At 44.0% G+C, this 12,500-nt stretch overlaps 1 protein-coding gene across 1 annotated transcript in view; it reads right to left on the bottom strand.

The window, feature by feature from the left end:
- Window positions 1-5,740: 5,740 nt before the first annotated feature.
- Window positions 5,741-12,500, bottom strand: part of LOC119576705 (deoxynucleoside triphosphate triphosphohydrolase SAMHD1-like) — a 19,870-nt gene continuing 13,110 nt past the window's right edge. The window contains exons 10-12 of the mRNA XM_037924352.1: window positions 6,471-6,678; window positions 6,097-6,275; window positions 5,741-5,925 (exon numbers count right to left, since the gene is read on the bottom strand). Coding sequence (XP_037780280.1) covers window positions 5,790-5,925; window positions 6,097-6,275; window positions 6,471-6,678 — 523 coding nt within the window. The 3' untranslated portion in view covers window positions 5,741-5,789. The remainder of the gene's footprint in view (window positions 5,926-6,096; window positions 6,276-6,470; window positions 6,679-12,500) is intronic.

Below are 12,500 nucleotides of genomic sequence, written 5' to 3'. Positions count from 1 at the left end.
CATCATCACCAAGGGGCTAACGCCGACAGGGGCGCATGGCCGCATCCACCCTTCGCTTCCAGCCACGAGGATCCCTCGAGAAGAGTCTCCAGGCAGGCCTAAGGCCCATCTCTAATTCCTCGCGACAGGTCTCGTCGAGCTGCCCAAGCCATGACCTCCTGGTTCGTCCCACAGACCTCCTTCACCCAGGGTTGTCTCGCAATGAGACAACCTGATGGCAGGGTTGTCCACAGGGAAACGAGCTAGGTGCCCATATGGCCTGAGTTGGCGATCCCGGATTATGCAAGTAACAGGTCCCATGCCAGTCTCACGGTGTAACCGCCGGTTGGACACATGGTCCTGCCAACTGTCAGCAGTGTCCGAGCCCTACGCACCATGGAGCGACGCAAGACGCCTTGCGACACGCTTAGGTGGCCTCTAATGTCTCCAGGGAGATGGAATTATGCCTTGCCCTCAGGCGCACGCCAATAGACTCCTGAGCTGCTTTCGAGTGTTACGCGCTTGTAGAGCTCCCACAGAACAACTGGGTCCGACAGGTTGTCGAGTTCCGTGAATCAGTCAGAGACTGCCATGGTGAACCCATGAGCACACTCCTCCTCCCTTAGTCTGTCCAGTTGAAACACCTTAGGGTGGCAACTGGAGGGACAGAGAGTTTTGAAGTGGACCCGTAGGGTAGCCACAACAAGCCTATGGTCAGTGCCACAGAACTTGACACTCCAGTAAACCCTGCGGTTCTGGATGATCCTCCATCGCCTGCTAGCAAGAATGTGGTCGATCTCCTTGGCAACTGTACCCGTATTTGCTGTATCATGTCCAGCGATGTGGGTTGGAGCGCTGGTACCAGGAAGCAGAGATCCTCATTTTCTGGGACCTAGCAAAGCCCCGGAGAAGGAGGCTATTCTCGCTGCTGGGATCAGCTCCCGAGCCATGGGGGCCGACAGACATCTCATAGCCTGCTCGGTCACAGCCGGATGCCGTATTGAAGTCGCCCAGAACAATGCGAATATCTCGCTGGGGGCAATTGTCTGCCGCAGATGCAAGTTTGGTGTTGAACTCCTCTTTCACATCAATTTTACATACATCGGTAGGGGTGTACACAACAATAAGAGACATGATGCCAAAAGCATGCTTCAGTCTCAGTGCCATAATACGCTCATCAACAGGTGTCACTTCAACTACCGAGGGCTGAAGTCGGCTGGAGATGGCTATGGCTGCACCCTGGAGGTGGTGACCATTGCTGCGGCCCAACCAGTAGTAGGTGTACCCACCCGCACTGATTGTACCGCTACCAGGTCTTCTCACCTCTGAGAGGGCAGCCACCTCAACTCCCAGTCGCCTCAATTCCCGCGATAGCAGAGGTAACCGCTCATCCTGCCGCAAGGACCGGATGTTCCAAATGCCTAACCGGAAAGCATGCCTGAGGTTAAGCCTCGGGTGGTCACTCCGGGTGCACGCCACCTCTGCCGCCCCCGCCGACGCTGCCCCAAATAAAGGGGGTCAGCAGGCTGTGGGACTGCCCATCCGCCTGCGGGGTTCCCGAGGGCTTTGCCCCACAAGCTTCATGGTGGGTTGGTGCTTGCTGGGGCGCAGGCGGGACGAGTAACTCTCGTTCCAATCCGACGCCCTGACATTTGCCCTCCCAGTGGGACCCACAGCCCACCTTGCTTGCTGGGTGGGAGGGACAACACCCCTTCCCCCAGCATATCCATTTATTCTTGACGTTGCCGGTGGGTCTTTCTGGGGGGAGGAGGACTGGCAAGGCCCACCTCCCCCGAGCCGCCCCATTACCCCTGGGTAGCTCCGTACCTCTGGGGCCTCCTGCTGCTCCGAGATCCCCCACAGATTAGCCTGGGAGTGCAAGGTGCCAAGTTACCCATGGGTGGCCATGAGGAGGCACTGCAGAAGTCTTGATGGCGAGGCTGTGACCTGGCAGGGGAGACTTATACAAAAGCTGCTCCCTTTTTTGCACTGAGCTAGCCAGTGGTGGAAGCTGCAAGCATGGAGGCATGCAAGCACTTAAACTTGCGCGTGAAGCACCCAGCCACGGAAACAGGGACTTAAGTTTTGCTGATGCTGGCCAACGTAAAAAACAACAAGAACAATAACTTAGGTTGTAAACGTTAATTTAGCCACGTGTAGCATTTCCTAACTGGCATGTAATGGCTGAAACACAACCGATGCAGCGACGCCACAGTAAAGGGTAATTCAGCGGGTACGCACAAACACAAAGTCCAGAGACAACTCCCATATGAATTTATTTCCCAGAGATATTTATCAGTTGGGCCACGTCATCGTGGCAACAGTTATTTTAAACAAAACTTGTATACAATAAATCAGCAATAGTTCTTTAACAAAATTATCCAAACAATAAATAGTAAAATGAAAAAAAAAAAAAGCTTACAATAAAATATTCAAAACAGGATGTTAAAAACACAGTAAGTAAAATCAATAAAACGGTACATTTAATCTGTAAAACGAAAAACAAAGAAAGAAAGTAAAATCTTTCAATAATACATAGATATCCCCAGTGTCCTCTGTGAGCCTCCAATGCTTTATATGATACATAATTAAGGTGGTGACGTGTCAGGTCGTGAATATAAAAGCAAAAACATATTCAAGGTTGTAAAACAGATATAAGACTAATAATAAAAATTATAATTAATATGATTTAAGATATAAGTAGCTTTAAAATATAAAACCTTTAATAACGTAAATGAAGATTAAAAAATAAGGGAGCGGTTCGGTATAAAAATAAATTATTAAAAACAGATCAATCCATTAACTAAAAGAAAAATGTAAAAATAATGAAAAAAACATTTAGGTCTCCATCTACCATTAAAAGAAGACTCTACATTGAATAAAGAGCGATAAAAAAATCGGAGAAAAAGTAGTCACCTGGCTTATTCGCCCCTCAAAGATTCGGAGCATTCGAAGCTCATGGAGGGAAACTCGGGAAACAGCGGTTACAGTATTTTATTTGTACACATTTCAACAACAGCAACATTGTCTGACAGCAACAGAGTGTAATCGTGTTGTATTCATGGGCGGGAATCATCTCCAGCGTATTTGAGCGCCGCCCACTTGGTTACCCAGGTTCGGGTCAGGATTCGGGTTTGGGTGTCGAGGGAACTGGTAGGGTATTGGGGTGGAGGTTGGGGGTTGGGGGGTAGGCATGAGGCCGTAAGCAAGGATGGAAATGGGGGATAGAAAAGAGCCGAGGGATGGAAATGAAAGAAATGAGATGATCGGAGGAATAGAAAAGGTAGTCAGCGAGGAGATTAGTATGCGAGAAGAGGATACAAAAGAAGAGAAAAGAGAAAAATGAATGAAAGGAGTGAATGAGAGAAATGAGAAAAATAAACGAGACAAAAGGATAAGATAGCATACCGAAGGAACAGGGAAGAGGAGAAAACGAGGAGACTAGCATGGTAGAAAGTAAGGAATGACGTAAGATTAGTAAGAGAAAGGGGAAAATGAAAGAGGGAAGGGAACGAAAGAAATGAACGAGGTAGAAGTAACGAGAGAAAGTAGAAGAGACGAAAGATAGCGAGTAAGTAAATGGGGTGCGGGTGTCAGGATGATACGTGAGGAGGAAGGAGAGAGAGAGAGAGAGAGAGAGAGAGAGAGAGAGAGAGAGAGAGAGAGAGAGAGAGAGAGAGAGAGAGAGAGAGAGAGAGAGAGAGAGAGAGGGGGAAAATGTTGAAGAAAAAGGTAAAGGGGGAGAGTAAAGCAAAAGGGAGGTGTTGGGGAGAGTAAGGGGCAAGAGGTTGCAGTTCAGGATGGGGGAGGGGGTCGGAAACCTCACACTTTCTACTCCAGCCTTGTATTCTTAGGCGATAGGGATTTAAAATTTTGATCTTTCTGGAAACTGATGCGGCCTAGACAAAGAGCTAAGAAATCAGTACAAGAGGGTGAAATGATAAGGTGTCTTCTGATTCTTGGTCGTGAAGCAGCAATGATATCCATTCCTAGGCTTCGACATATAGCAGTAAGCATGGAATTTTATGGTGGACTCCAGATTGTCGCAGGGTGCTATGTGAACGAAATAGGGCCTACAAGCTTTTCAAAAATAGCATCAGTAAAGGGAACTTTTGCAATTACAAACTAGCAAGATCTAGGGCTTGTAGAACAATTAGACGAACAAAAAGATATTCCTGGCGGAGCTTTGTCTATACAATAAACAGTAATACATTGAGATCACAGGTTTGGTTCACTGTCAATAAGAAAAAATAATCTTGTAAAATTAAAAACATTATTCATGACTCACTTAGAGACATTGCCAATGCACTCGCCAGGCAGTTCTTATACACAAGCCTCTCAGAAACTACCATCTCGCGTGCCTGACCACCAAGGAAGCGCTGAGCTGTAACCTATACACTTTGCTACAAGAAGTAATTTAGATTGCAACAAAGATCTAACAATAGATGAACTTGTCCGAGCCCTGGAAGCTAATAGAGAAACGCCCCCGGCTCCGATGAAACTCTCCTAGCGCCCAATTGCGTTGTCAAGTTGCTAATGCAAGGTAATGGAGCGAATTGTTAACAGGAGGCTATTGCATTTTCAAAATTCCAGAAATGTGCAGAATGCTTGATTGCGTGTGTCTACGAGCCCTGAAATGCACTCGGATAGAGCGTCTTGAGGCAGAGTCAGGAGTACCCTCCCTTTGACCCAGCTGCTGCCAAAAGAGTGTCGTCGCTGCTTTGTGAGTAATCTCAAAATTGTAAATCTTTATTGAAAAATCATTATTGATTATAAATTAAGAATGCGAGGATTTGAATTGAAAATATACTGTTTGTTTGCGTAAGGCGCTGCCCCTTTGTTATTGTTAATACGTTTTTGGTTTGGATGGCTCGTTAGTCTGGTCTCACTGCTCGCCACATGCTTGATGTAATTTATTTCTCTTTGGATTTATACAGTCACCCGGCATGATTCAATCTGTCTGTTATATCAGGTGCGTATTACAGATATTGTAAAATAATTGGAGTGTGAATTAGCATTCATAATGCAAAATAGAAACACCATAATAAATTTATTGTTTAATAAATCTCAGTGCCCATAAATATATATATATATATATATATATATATATATATATATATATATATATATATATATAGAGAGAGAGAGAGAGAGAGAGAGAGAGAGAGAGAGAGAGAGAGAGAGAGAGAAAGAGAAAGAAAGAGAGAGAGAGAGAGAGAGAGAGAAAGAAAGAGAGAGAGAGAGAAAGAGAGAGAGAGAGAAAATCATTACACAAGCCTAAACCTATTATAGGCCTATCGGCCTACAAGTGGATTTACAAGCATGAATAAGGCAATTTTGTTCTTGCTGTGTCTTATCACTCTTTCTTCGTTTTTTTATTTTTTTCTTTCTGTAATATCAGAAAAAAAACGTCAGAAAATGTATGATTACAAAACTTCTTTATTACCTCACTTTGTATTTATATTACACACACACACACACACACACACACACACACACACACACACACGCACGCACACACGCACACACACACGCACGCACGCACGCACGCACGCACGCACGCACGCACGCACGCACACACACACACACACACACACACACACACACACACACACACACACACACACACACACACACACGCCTCTTCACGAGACAATCCTGGGCAGAGCAGCTATGTGCCACCGTCGGCGTTAGCTGCATTGATATATATAGATGTGTGTGTGTGTTTGTGTCTGTATATTATATATATATGTGTGTGTGGGCGTGTGTTTGTGTTATAAATCCATTTCTACATATATTTGCACACCTATCTATCTATACAGATTGCCCAAAACAGGAAACTCAACCTCAAGAAACTCCGTGATCTGTTTCCTCTTTCTCTCCCTCATGATGTCTTGTTTCGCCCTGTTGTCCTTTGTAATGACGTGATATTTGACATCCACGAACCTGTTGGAAGCCAAAATGTATACGAAATGGACTAAAATAAATACTTATATGCTTGGTTTTACTGTCACTATGAGTTCTGTTTTAGATGCCTCTGTGGAGGCCAAAAAGTTCAACGAAAATAAAGGGCAAGAAAATACAAGACGATCAAAACAAAAAGAGGTTCTTCCTTACTCTCTTGGAAGCAATTTTGAGATCTGTTCCGCCCTGAGAGTTATGAATTCCCCCCTGTTTCCCCTGCGGTAGAAATGCTGCTTCTCCAAAGGATTTCCATCCTCGCTGCCAAATTTGACTTCCTTCACCAGGCACTCTGTGCCAGGGAACTTCGTCTTGAGTGTCTGTTTCGTAATCTCCTGAAGTATTCTTTTTGGTTAGTTTTCAGACATGACAGTGCGATTAGCTGATAGTGTCAAGCAAAACATCGACGCTATTGTACAGGTAGAGACACCTATCATCGAAAAGATTTGAGTTGGAATCTGAGAAAAAAGCTTTGATTTAAAAATAAAATAAAAAGCTTTGTTTGAGAGACTAAGTGCCATGCTACTCACCACATCGATCACATCCGCCTCTGTAAATTCTCCGGCGTAAGAGTATAAGTTCCTTGCAAGAATGTTATTCAGGATCAACTTGGCTTCCTTGAGACGGTAGGACTCGGGAACACTGACTCTGGTAGGCTTCCGCAGAATCCGTTGTATGACGTCATCGGTGAGGTAAGTATAGGCCGCCATGTCGTTGCAAACTTCGCTCAACTTGAAGCTATGGAGGGAGGCCCAAGGTCTATATAAAGTCTATATATAGATTTGGTTGTGGCCCAGGGTCAGGGTCAGGTGTCGAGGGAGGCGCGGGAGGCGTGGCGAGGGAAAGCCTCAGTTGCGGCCAACCCCTCCTGTCGCTTCTTGTCACCTCTGACGACCCCGTCTCTCTCTCTCTCTCTCTCTCTCTCTCTCTCTCTCTCTCTCTCTCTCTCTCTCTCTCTCTCTCTCTCTCTCTCTCACACACACACACACACACTCATACACACATGAAAGATGGAATAATGCAATTCTGCATTGACATAGATATATAACAACCCTCCCTGAACAGGCCTCGAACCTAGGTCACTCCGGATATAAAACCGGAGGGCCAGTACTAAACCAACCATACACGATCAAAAAAAAAAAAAAAAAAAAAAAAAAAAAAAAAAAAAAAAAAAAAAAAAAAGAAGAAAAAAAAAAATATATATATATTTATACACACACACACACACACATATATGTCAATCTATCTATCTTTATCTATTTAACTATATCCGTATATATATATATATATATATATATATATATATATATATATATATATATATATATATATATATATATATATATATATATATATATATATATATATATATTAAAATATATATATGTATAATTACTCGATGTGCTAGGATACTGTCCATTGTGGACTTATCAGGAGTAAATCCAGACTGCTCCGGTCTCTGGTGCCTTAGTAGGTGGTCGCAGATCTGTTTTAGAAGAATGTGGGTGCAGACCTTGCCTGGTATACTGAGTAATGTAATGCCAAAGTAGTTGCTGCAGTCCCAACAATCCCCTTTCCCCTTCCAGAGAGGGATGACCACTCCCCTCAACAGGTCAGGGGGAACTGAACCAGACTGTCAGATGGCAGTCAAGCTCCGTGTCATAGGTTCACCTCCAGCCTTTAGTAGTTTAGCAGGGATGTCACATATGCCTGTGGCTTTCTCATTCTTCAGCTTAGGGTAGGAGGTTCCTTGCATCCAAGCTAACTGTTGGAGGGTCTACCTGGTACAGCTGCTCAAAATACTCGGCCCAACGTTCATGAACCCCAACATGATCTGAGATGATCTGTCCATCCACTGAGTGGACTGCAGTCATGTACAGGGAGGGCTTAGAGTTTAGCTTTCTCAGGAACAAACTCATACGAAAACCGCCGACCAGAGCAACAGTCCTCCAAAACAGATATTCACTTCTCAGCGACGAAGATCTCAACATTGACCAAATCAACAAACAGTTCAATGACATAATAAAGGAAGCTACACTTGAAGTAGCCAGTAAGCAAAGCTCCAGTAAGCTCGGTAGAAACTAAACAGCCTATGCGAAAAAGTAGGGTCGTGAAAGTATCGTCAAAGAGGGACAAGATAAAATTAGCTGAAATAAAAAAGACTATAAATAAAAAGAAGAGAGAAGATGTATGGAAATGCAATACTCAAATAATAAATGAAACAGTGATCTCAGGTACCAGCATAAAAAAAGCTAAAAGGAGACTCAGAATAGAGAGAAATCAAATGTATACAATAAAGAAACCAGATGGAGAAGTGACATATAATAAGAATGAAATCATAAGAGTAGTGGAAGACCTTTCAGAGATCTATACAACTCAAATGAACAGCCACAGATAGAAGTGAAAGCGGTAACTAAAGACATACCTAACATCACAAAATGAGCGCTTAAAGCCATGAAGAGAGAGAAAACACCAGGTTAAGGTGGAATTAGTATAGACCTTATGATAGATGCAGAAAATTGCAACAATGAAACTAGCCAATCTTTTTAACAAATGCCTTCTCAACGGAAAAACTCTGAAAGCCTGGAAAAATGCAACAATTATTTTGATACATAAAAAGGGGATAGAAAGGATCTAAAAAACTACTGACCCATAAGCCTCCTTTCAGTTACTTACAAACTGTTCACAAAAATCATCACAACTTGGATCTCTGACAGTCTGGATTCTAACCAGCCTAGAGAACTAGCAGGCTCCCGCAGTGGATTCTCAGCAACAGACCACATTCACAAGTTCACCCAAATAACAGAAAAGATAAACGAATATAGGAAACCCCTGTCTATAGCATTCATTAACTACAAATAGCAGCAGTACTAGAAGCTATTCAGAAGGTCTTTCAGGATCTCTAGGTCCCAAGATTTTTGTCGTGGTCAGTAAAGAGAGCGATTTGGCTCTTCCACGGCAAGCTCGACCTTGGTTCTTGTGTGATACCCTTGTTGTTTTGCGCACATCTTTCGCTGTTGCCGCGATTCTAATTGCTTGTAATTAGCTTCGTGACCTGTAGCTATTCTTTACTATACGTATTTTTCGGCATCTCACTGCACATCTTCTGGTGAACTTGATTCCATCTTCGAGCTTGTGCTTGGACATGGGCAGACCTTTACCTTCCGCAGGGGAGGGTGTGTTTTGGGGCCTTAGCATGCCTGTCTTACTTGCCTTCTTTGCTAGGGACTGGTATGGCAGACCATCTCATGACTGCCACTCTAGAAAATTTCCTATAGGAAATGAATAGGCAGGTAGGAGCCCTCCTTTTTGATGCCTTAAGCCACCTTACTCTGTTCTGTCTAAATTAGCACCTGCTACACTGAACCTTGACCAGTCATATCACCCACGCTATGGTATGACCATGGGCCATGTCATAGAATTGGCATATTCTGGAGAGCCCATCTCTTGTGAGGTGGCTTCCCAGAAGATATTCACACTCACTGAGGTGGCAGTCACACGCCTCTTTAAAATCCACAATGGCTTCAGAGTCACAGTAGCCAAACCCAAGCAATTGACCCCATTCCTCTTGACCGAAGGCCAAAGGAAATTGAAAGATCAAGGTTTTATTCAAGTTCCCTCTCCGGAAATGAAGGCAAAATGTACGGTCGTGGCTAAAAAGATTGACAGGACGATTTTCTCACAATCGTGTGAGTCAATCAGCCAAGAAGTATCTGCAAAGAACGGTGTCACTGTCCTTGACGTTTACAAGCCTCCTGAGTCACGAATCTTTAAGATTCGTCTCTCATTCCCAGTCCAGAAACTTCTTTCACGTCGGATCATGTTTAATACATCGGTCCCAACCAATAACATAGAACCAGAGTGCTTTATTCACATTGAACAATGCCGAAACACACACACACACACACACACAGATGCTCTCGTTGCGGTGGCGAAGGTCACTTTTTCGCCAAATGCAAGGAGAGCATCAAATGCTGCAACTGCGAGGGGTAGCACGTTGCAGTTAGCAGATCCTACCCCAAACGAAAGGAAATACTGAAAGCAAAATGAATCCAGCTTAGGAAAAACAAGAACACTGCTCCTTCATATGCCACAACAGCCGCCACACTGCCTGCCCAGACTAGCACACCCAGACGACCTGCATCTACCTCCAGGACAACTCTGCCTCCACCTCCCCAATTCAACAACACATTCTCACCTAACACAAATTTAAAAATACAAGCCATTTTACTTGTAACTCATTGCTACCAAATACAGTGCTATGAAATTCGCAAACATCGTCCCTATCATGTTACAAAGAAACCACTTCCCCATCATGGTTGTCCCAGAGGAGATCTTCGACGACGACAATTCATACATTCCCTGAACACGCCACAACATCACAAACCACAGCAACTGAGGTGACAAACACTAACCCAGAGCTTCATTGCTCCATACAAAGACACCTCGTTTTACAACCAGCAGCACAACACTACAAAAAAGACTGAACACAAACGTAAACAGATCTCACCACCAAAAAAGACAAAAAGGATCCCCAGTCCCGCAGCGTTGTCGTCATCATTTCAATGACACCATTCTCGACGACGAGAGTAGCGGCTCCGAGACTGAAGTCGAAGTCGTTCCCGAAGCCGAGGAAGAGCTCCCTCTCCCCTTGGAGGGAGCCGTTGCCGTGCTCTCTTCTAGGGGGCGCTTGGGGTAGCACGGAAGTATTGGGAATTGGTCCGCCGATTCCCAGGACTTCCGCCTTGTGTCTTGCTCTCAGGGCTCTCTCCCTGACCTCGAGGAACCGTCGATCGAGGCTCGATCACAGAACCGCTACCGGGATCAGGTAACGCCACGTAACGTGACCCCAGGTAAAATGGGTTTACCCTGAGTTGAATGCTAACGATCGTTCAAGCAAATGCAAGGTAATTTTTTTTTCGATCCGTAATATTTTTACGCCTTTCTATAACAAGAACGCCCTGCTGTGGTCCTGTATCCTCATTGAATCCACCATCACTCACGAGTTCCTCACCCTCTCATTCAGCCATCCTAACTTCATGGCAGTCAGGTTATTCACCCCACAGGTCCCCTTTATCCTTCCCACTGCCTATATAAAACCAAACACTAATTTGCCTATTGCAGACTTCAACAAATTATTCAATTATACAAACTTCCCAGTCTTTTATGCTGGAGATACCAATGCTACCCACACGACACTACACCACAGTACTACCAATGCACACGGTAGGCAACTCTTTTTTATTTTTGAAGCCAAAAGACTACATAGGACCCGAATTCTTCGTCTCATGCACACACAAAGGAAAGGGCCGCCCTGATCTTTTCAGGGCAGCACTTGCCTACCACAGACACTACAACTCGGTCTGAACGTTGCTTCAGACCACATAGCCATCATAATTAAAATTTCCACATTACCAATGCTAAACAAAGAAAGACGATCTTTCCGGTTTAAACAAGCAGACTGGGAGTCGTTTAAATCCAAATTAAATAATCAAAACATTCAATTAAATCTTGACAGGCTTGATTCCCAAAACAATAGATGGGCAATGGAATTAAATAGTCTCCATTGCCTCAACTATGCTGAGTACCATCCCCAGGTCTCAGTATAAAACTCACATATCATTCCATCTGAAAGGACAAAGCGTCTCCTGACCTGTTTTCGAAGTCGTTTTACTCAAAATTTAAACAGATTAAACCATGTTTGATGGGACTTATCTATTCTCAGAAGACACACCATTGATAGTCTTGATTATGACCGACAAAAATATTGGACAGATTTAGTTAAAAAAGTAGAATGTAACAGAGTTCGCAATCCGCAGGAACTTAAAGGTAGTAACTACCCTCCCTTTTCCCACCTCATTCATTATCACATAAAAGTTTCAGTTCCCGAGGATGTTATTAAAAAATCTGAATAACACTGGGCCAAAGTTTTCTACCCTCACCCTCCACATCCCCTGTTCACTCACAAAATTCAAGAAATTGATACCTGGAGTCAAGAGAACAAAAGAAAGACTAACCCAGAGCCAATTATCTTACTGGATAGGCTGGACAACAACTGTGAACTCACAGCCCCCATCTCGCATGAGGAAGTAAGAGAAAAAATAAAGAGGTTTCCTCGTAAGGCTCCAGGCTTCTCAAAGATCGGACGCGACGCTCTTATTCACCTTCCTGACAACCTTATACAATCTTTGACTGACCTTTAAAACGCCTCTCTCGCTACTGGCTATTTCCCCCTCCCTTTAAGACTGCCTCAACATCATCAACAAACTACAGAAACAACAAAAAAGACCGACGACTAAAGACTTCTTGTCACAAAAGATGTTGAGCGAGCCTTTGACACGGTCTCATGGCCTCAAGTACAAGCTGTGCACTAAATTTAACTTTCCACCTTGGATTAAAAAGGTGCTCTGCAGTTTTCTTGATAACTGCAGATTAGAATTTAAAATTTTAAACAAAGTTTCAGACCAGACCCCACACACAACCTCACTCACTATCTTCTATGCTGACGACTGTGCACACTTAGCTCGACACAATGCCCTTTCAGGTGTCATTCAGCGCAT

The sequence above is a fragment of the Penaeus monodon genome, chromosome 9 (genome assembly GCF_015228065.2).
Source record: "Penaeus monodon isolate SGIC_2016 chromosome 9, NSTDA_Pmon_1, whole genome shotgun sequence".
In the NCBI taxonomy this organism is placed as follows: domain Eukaryota; kingdom Metazoa; phylum Arthropoda; class Malacostraca; order Decapoda; family Penaeidae; genus Penaeus; species Penaeus monodon.
Note: the sequence above shows the minus strand (reverse complement) of the source record. Positions and strands in the feature narration are given on the sequence as shown.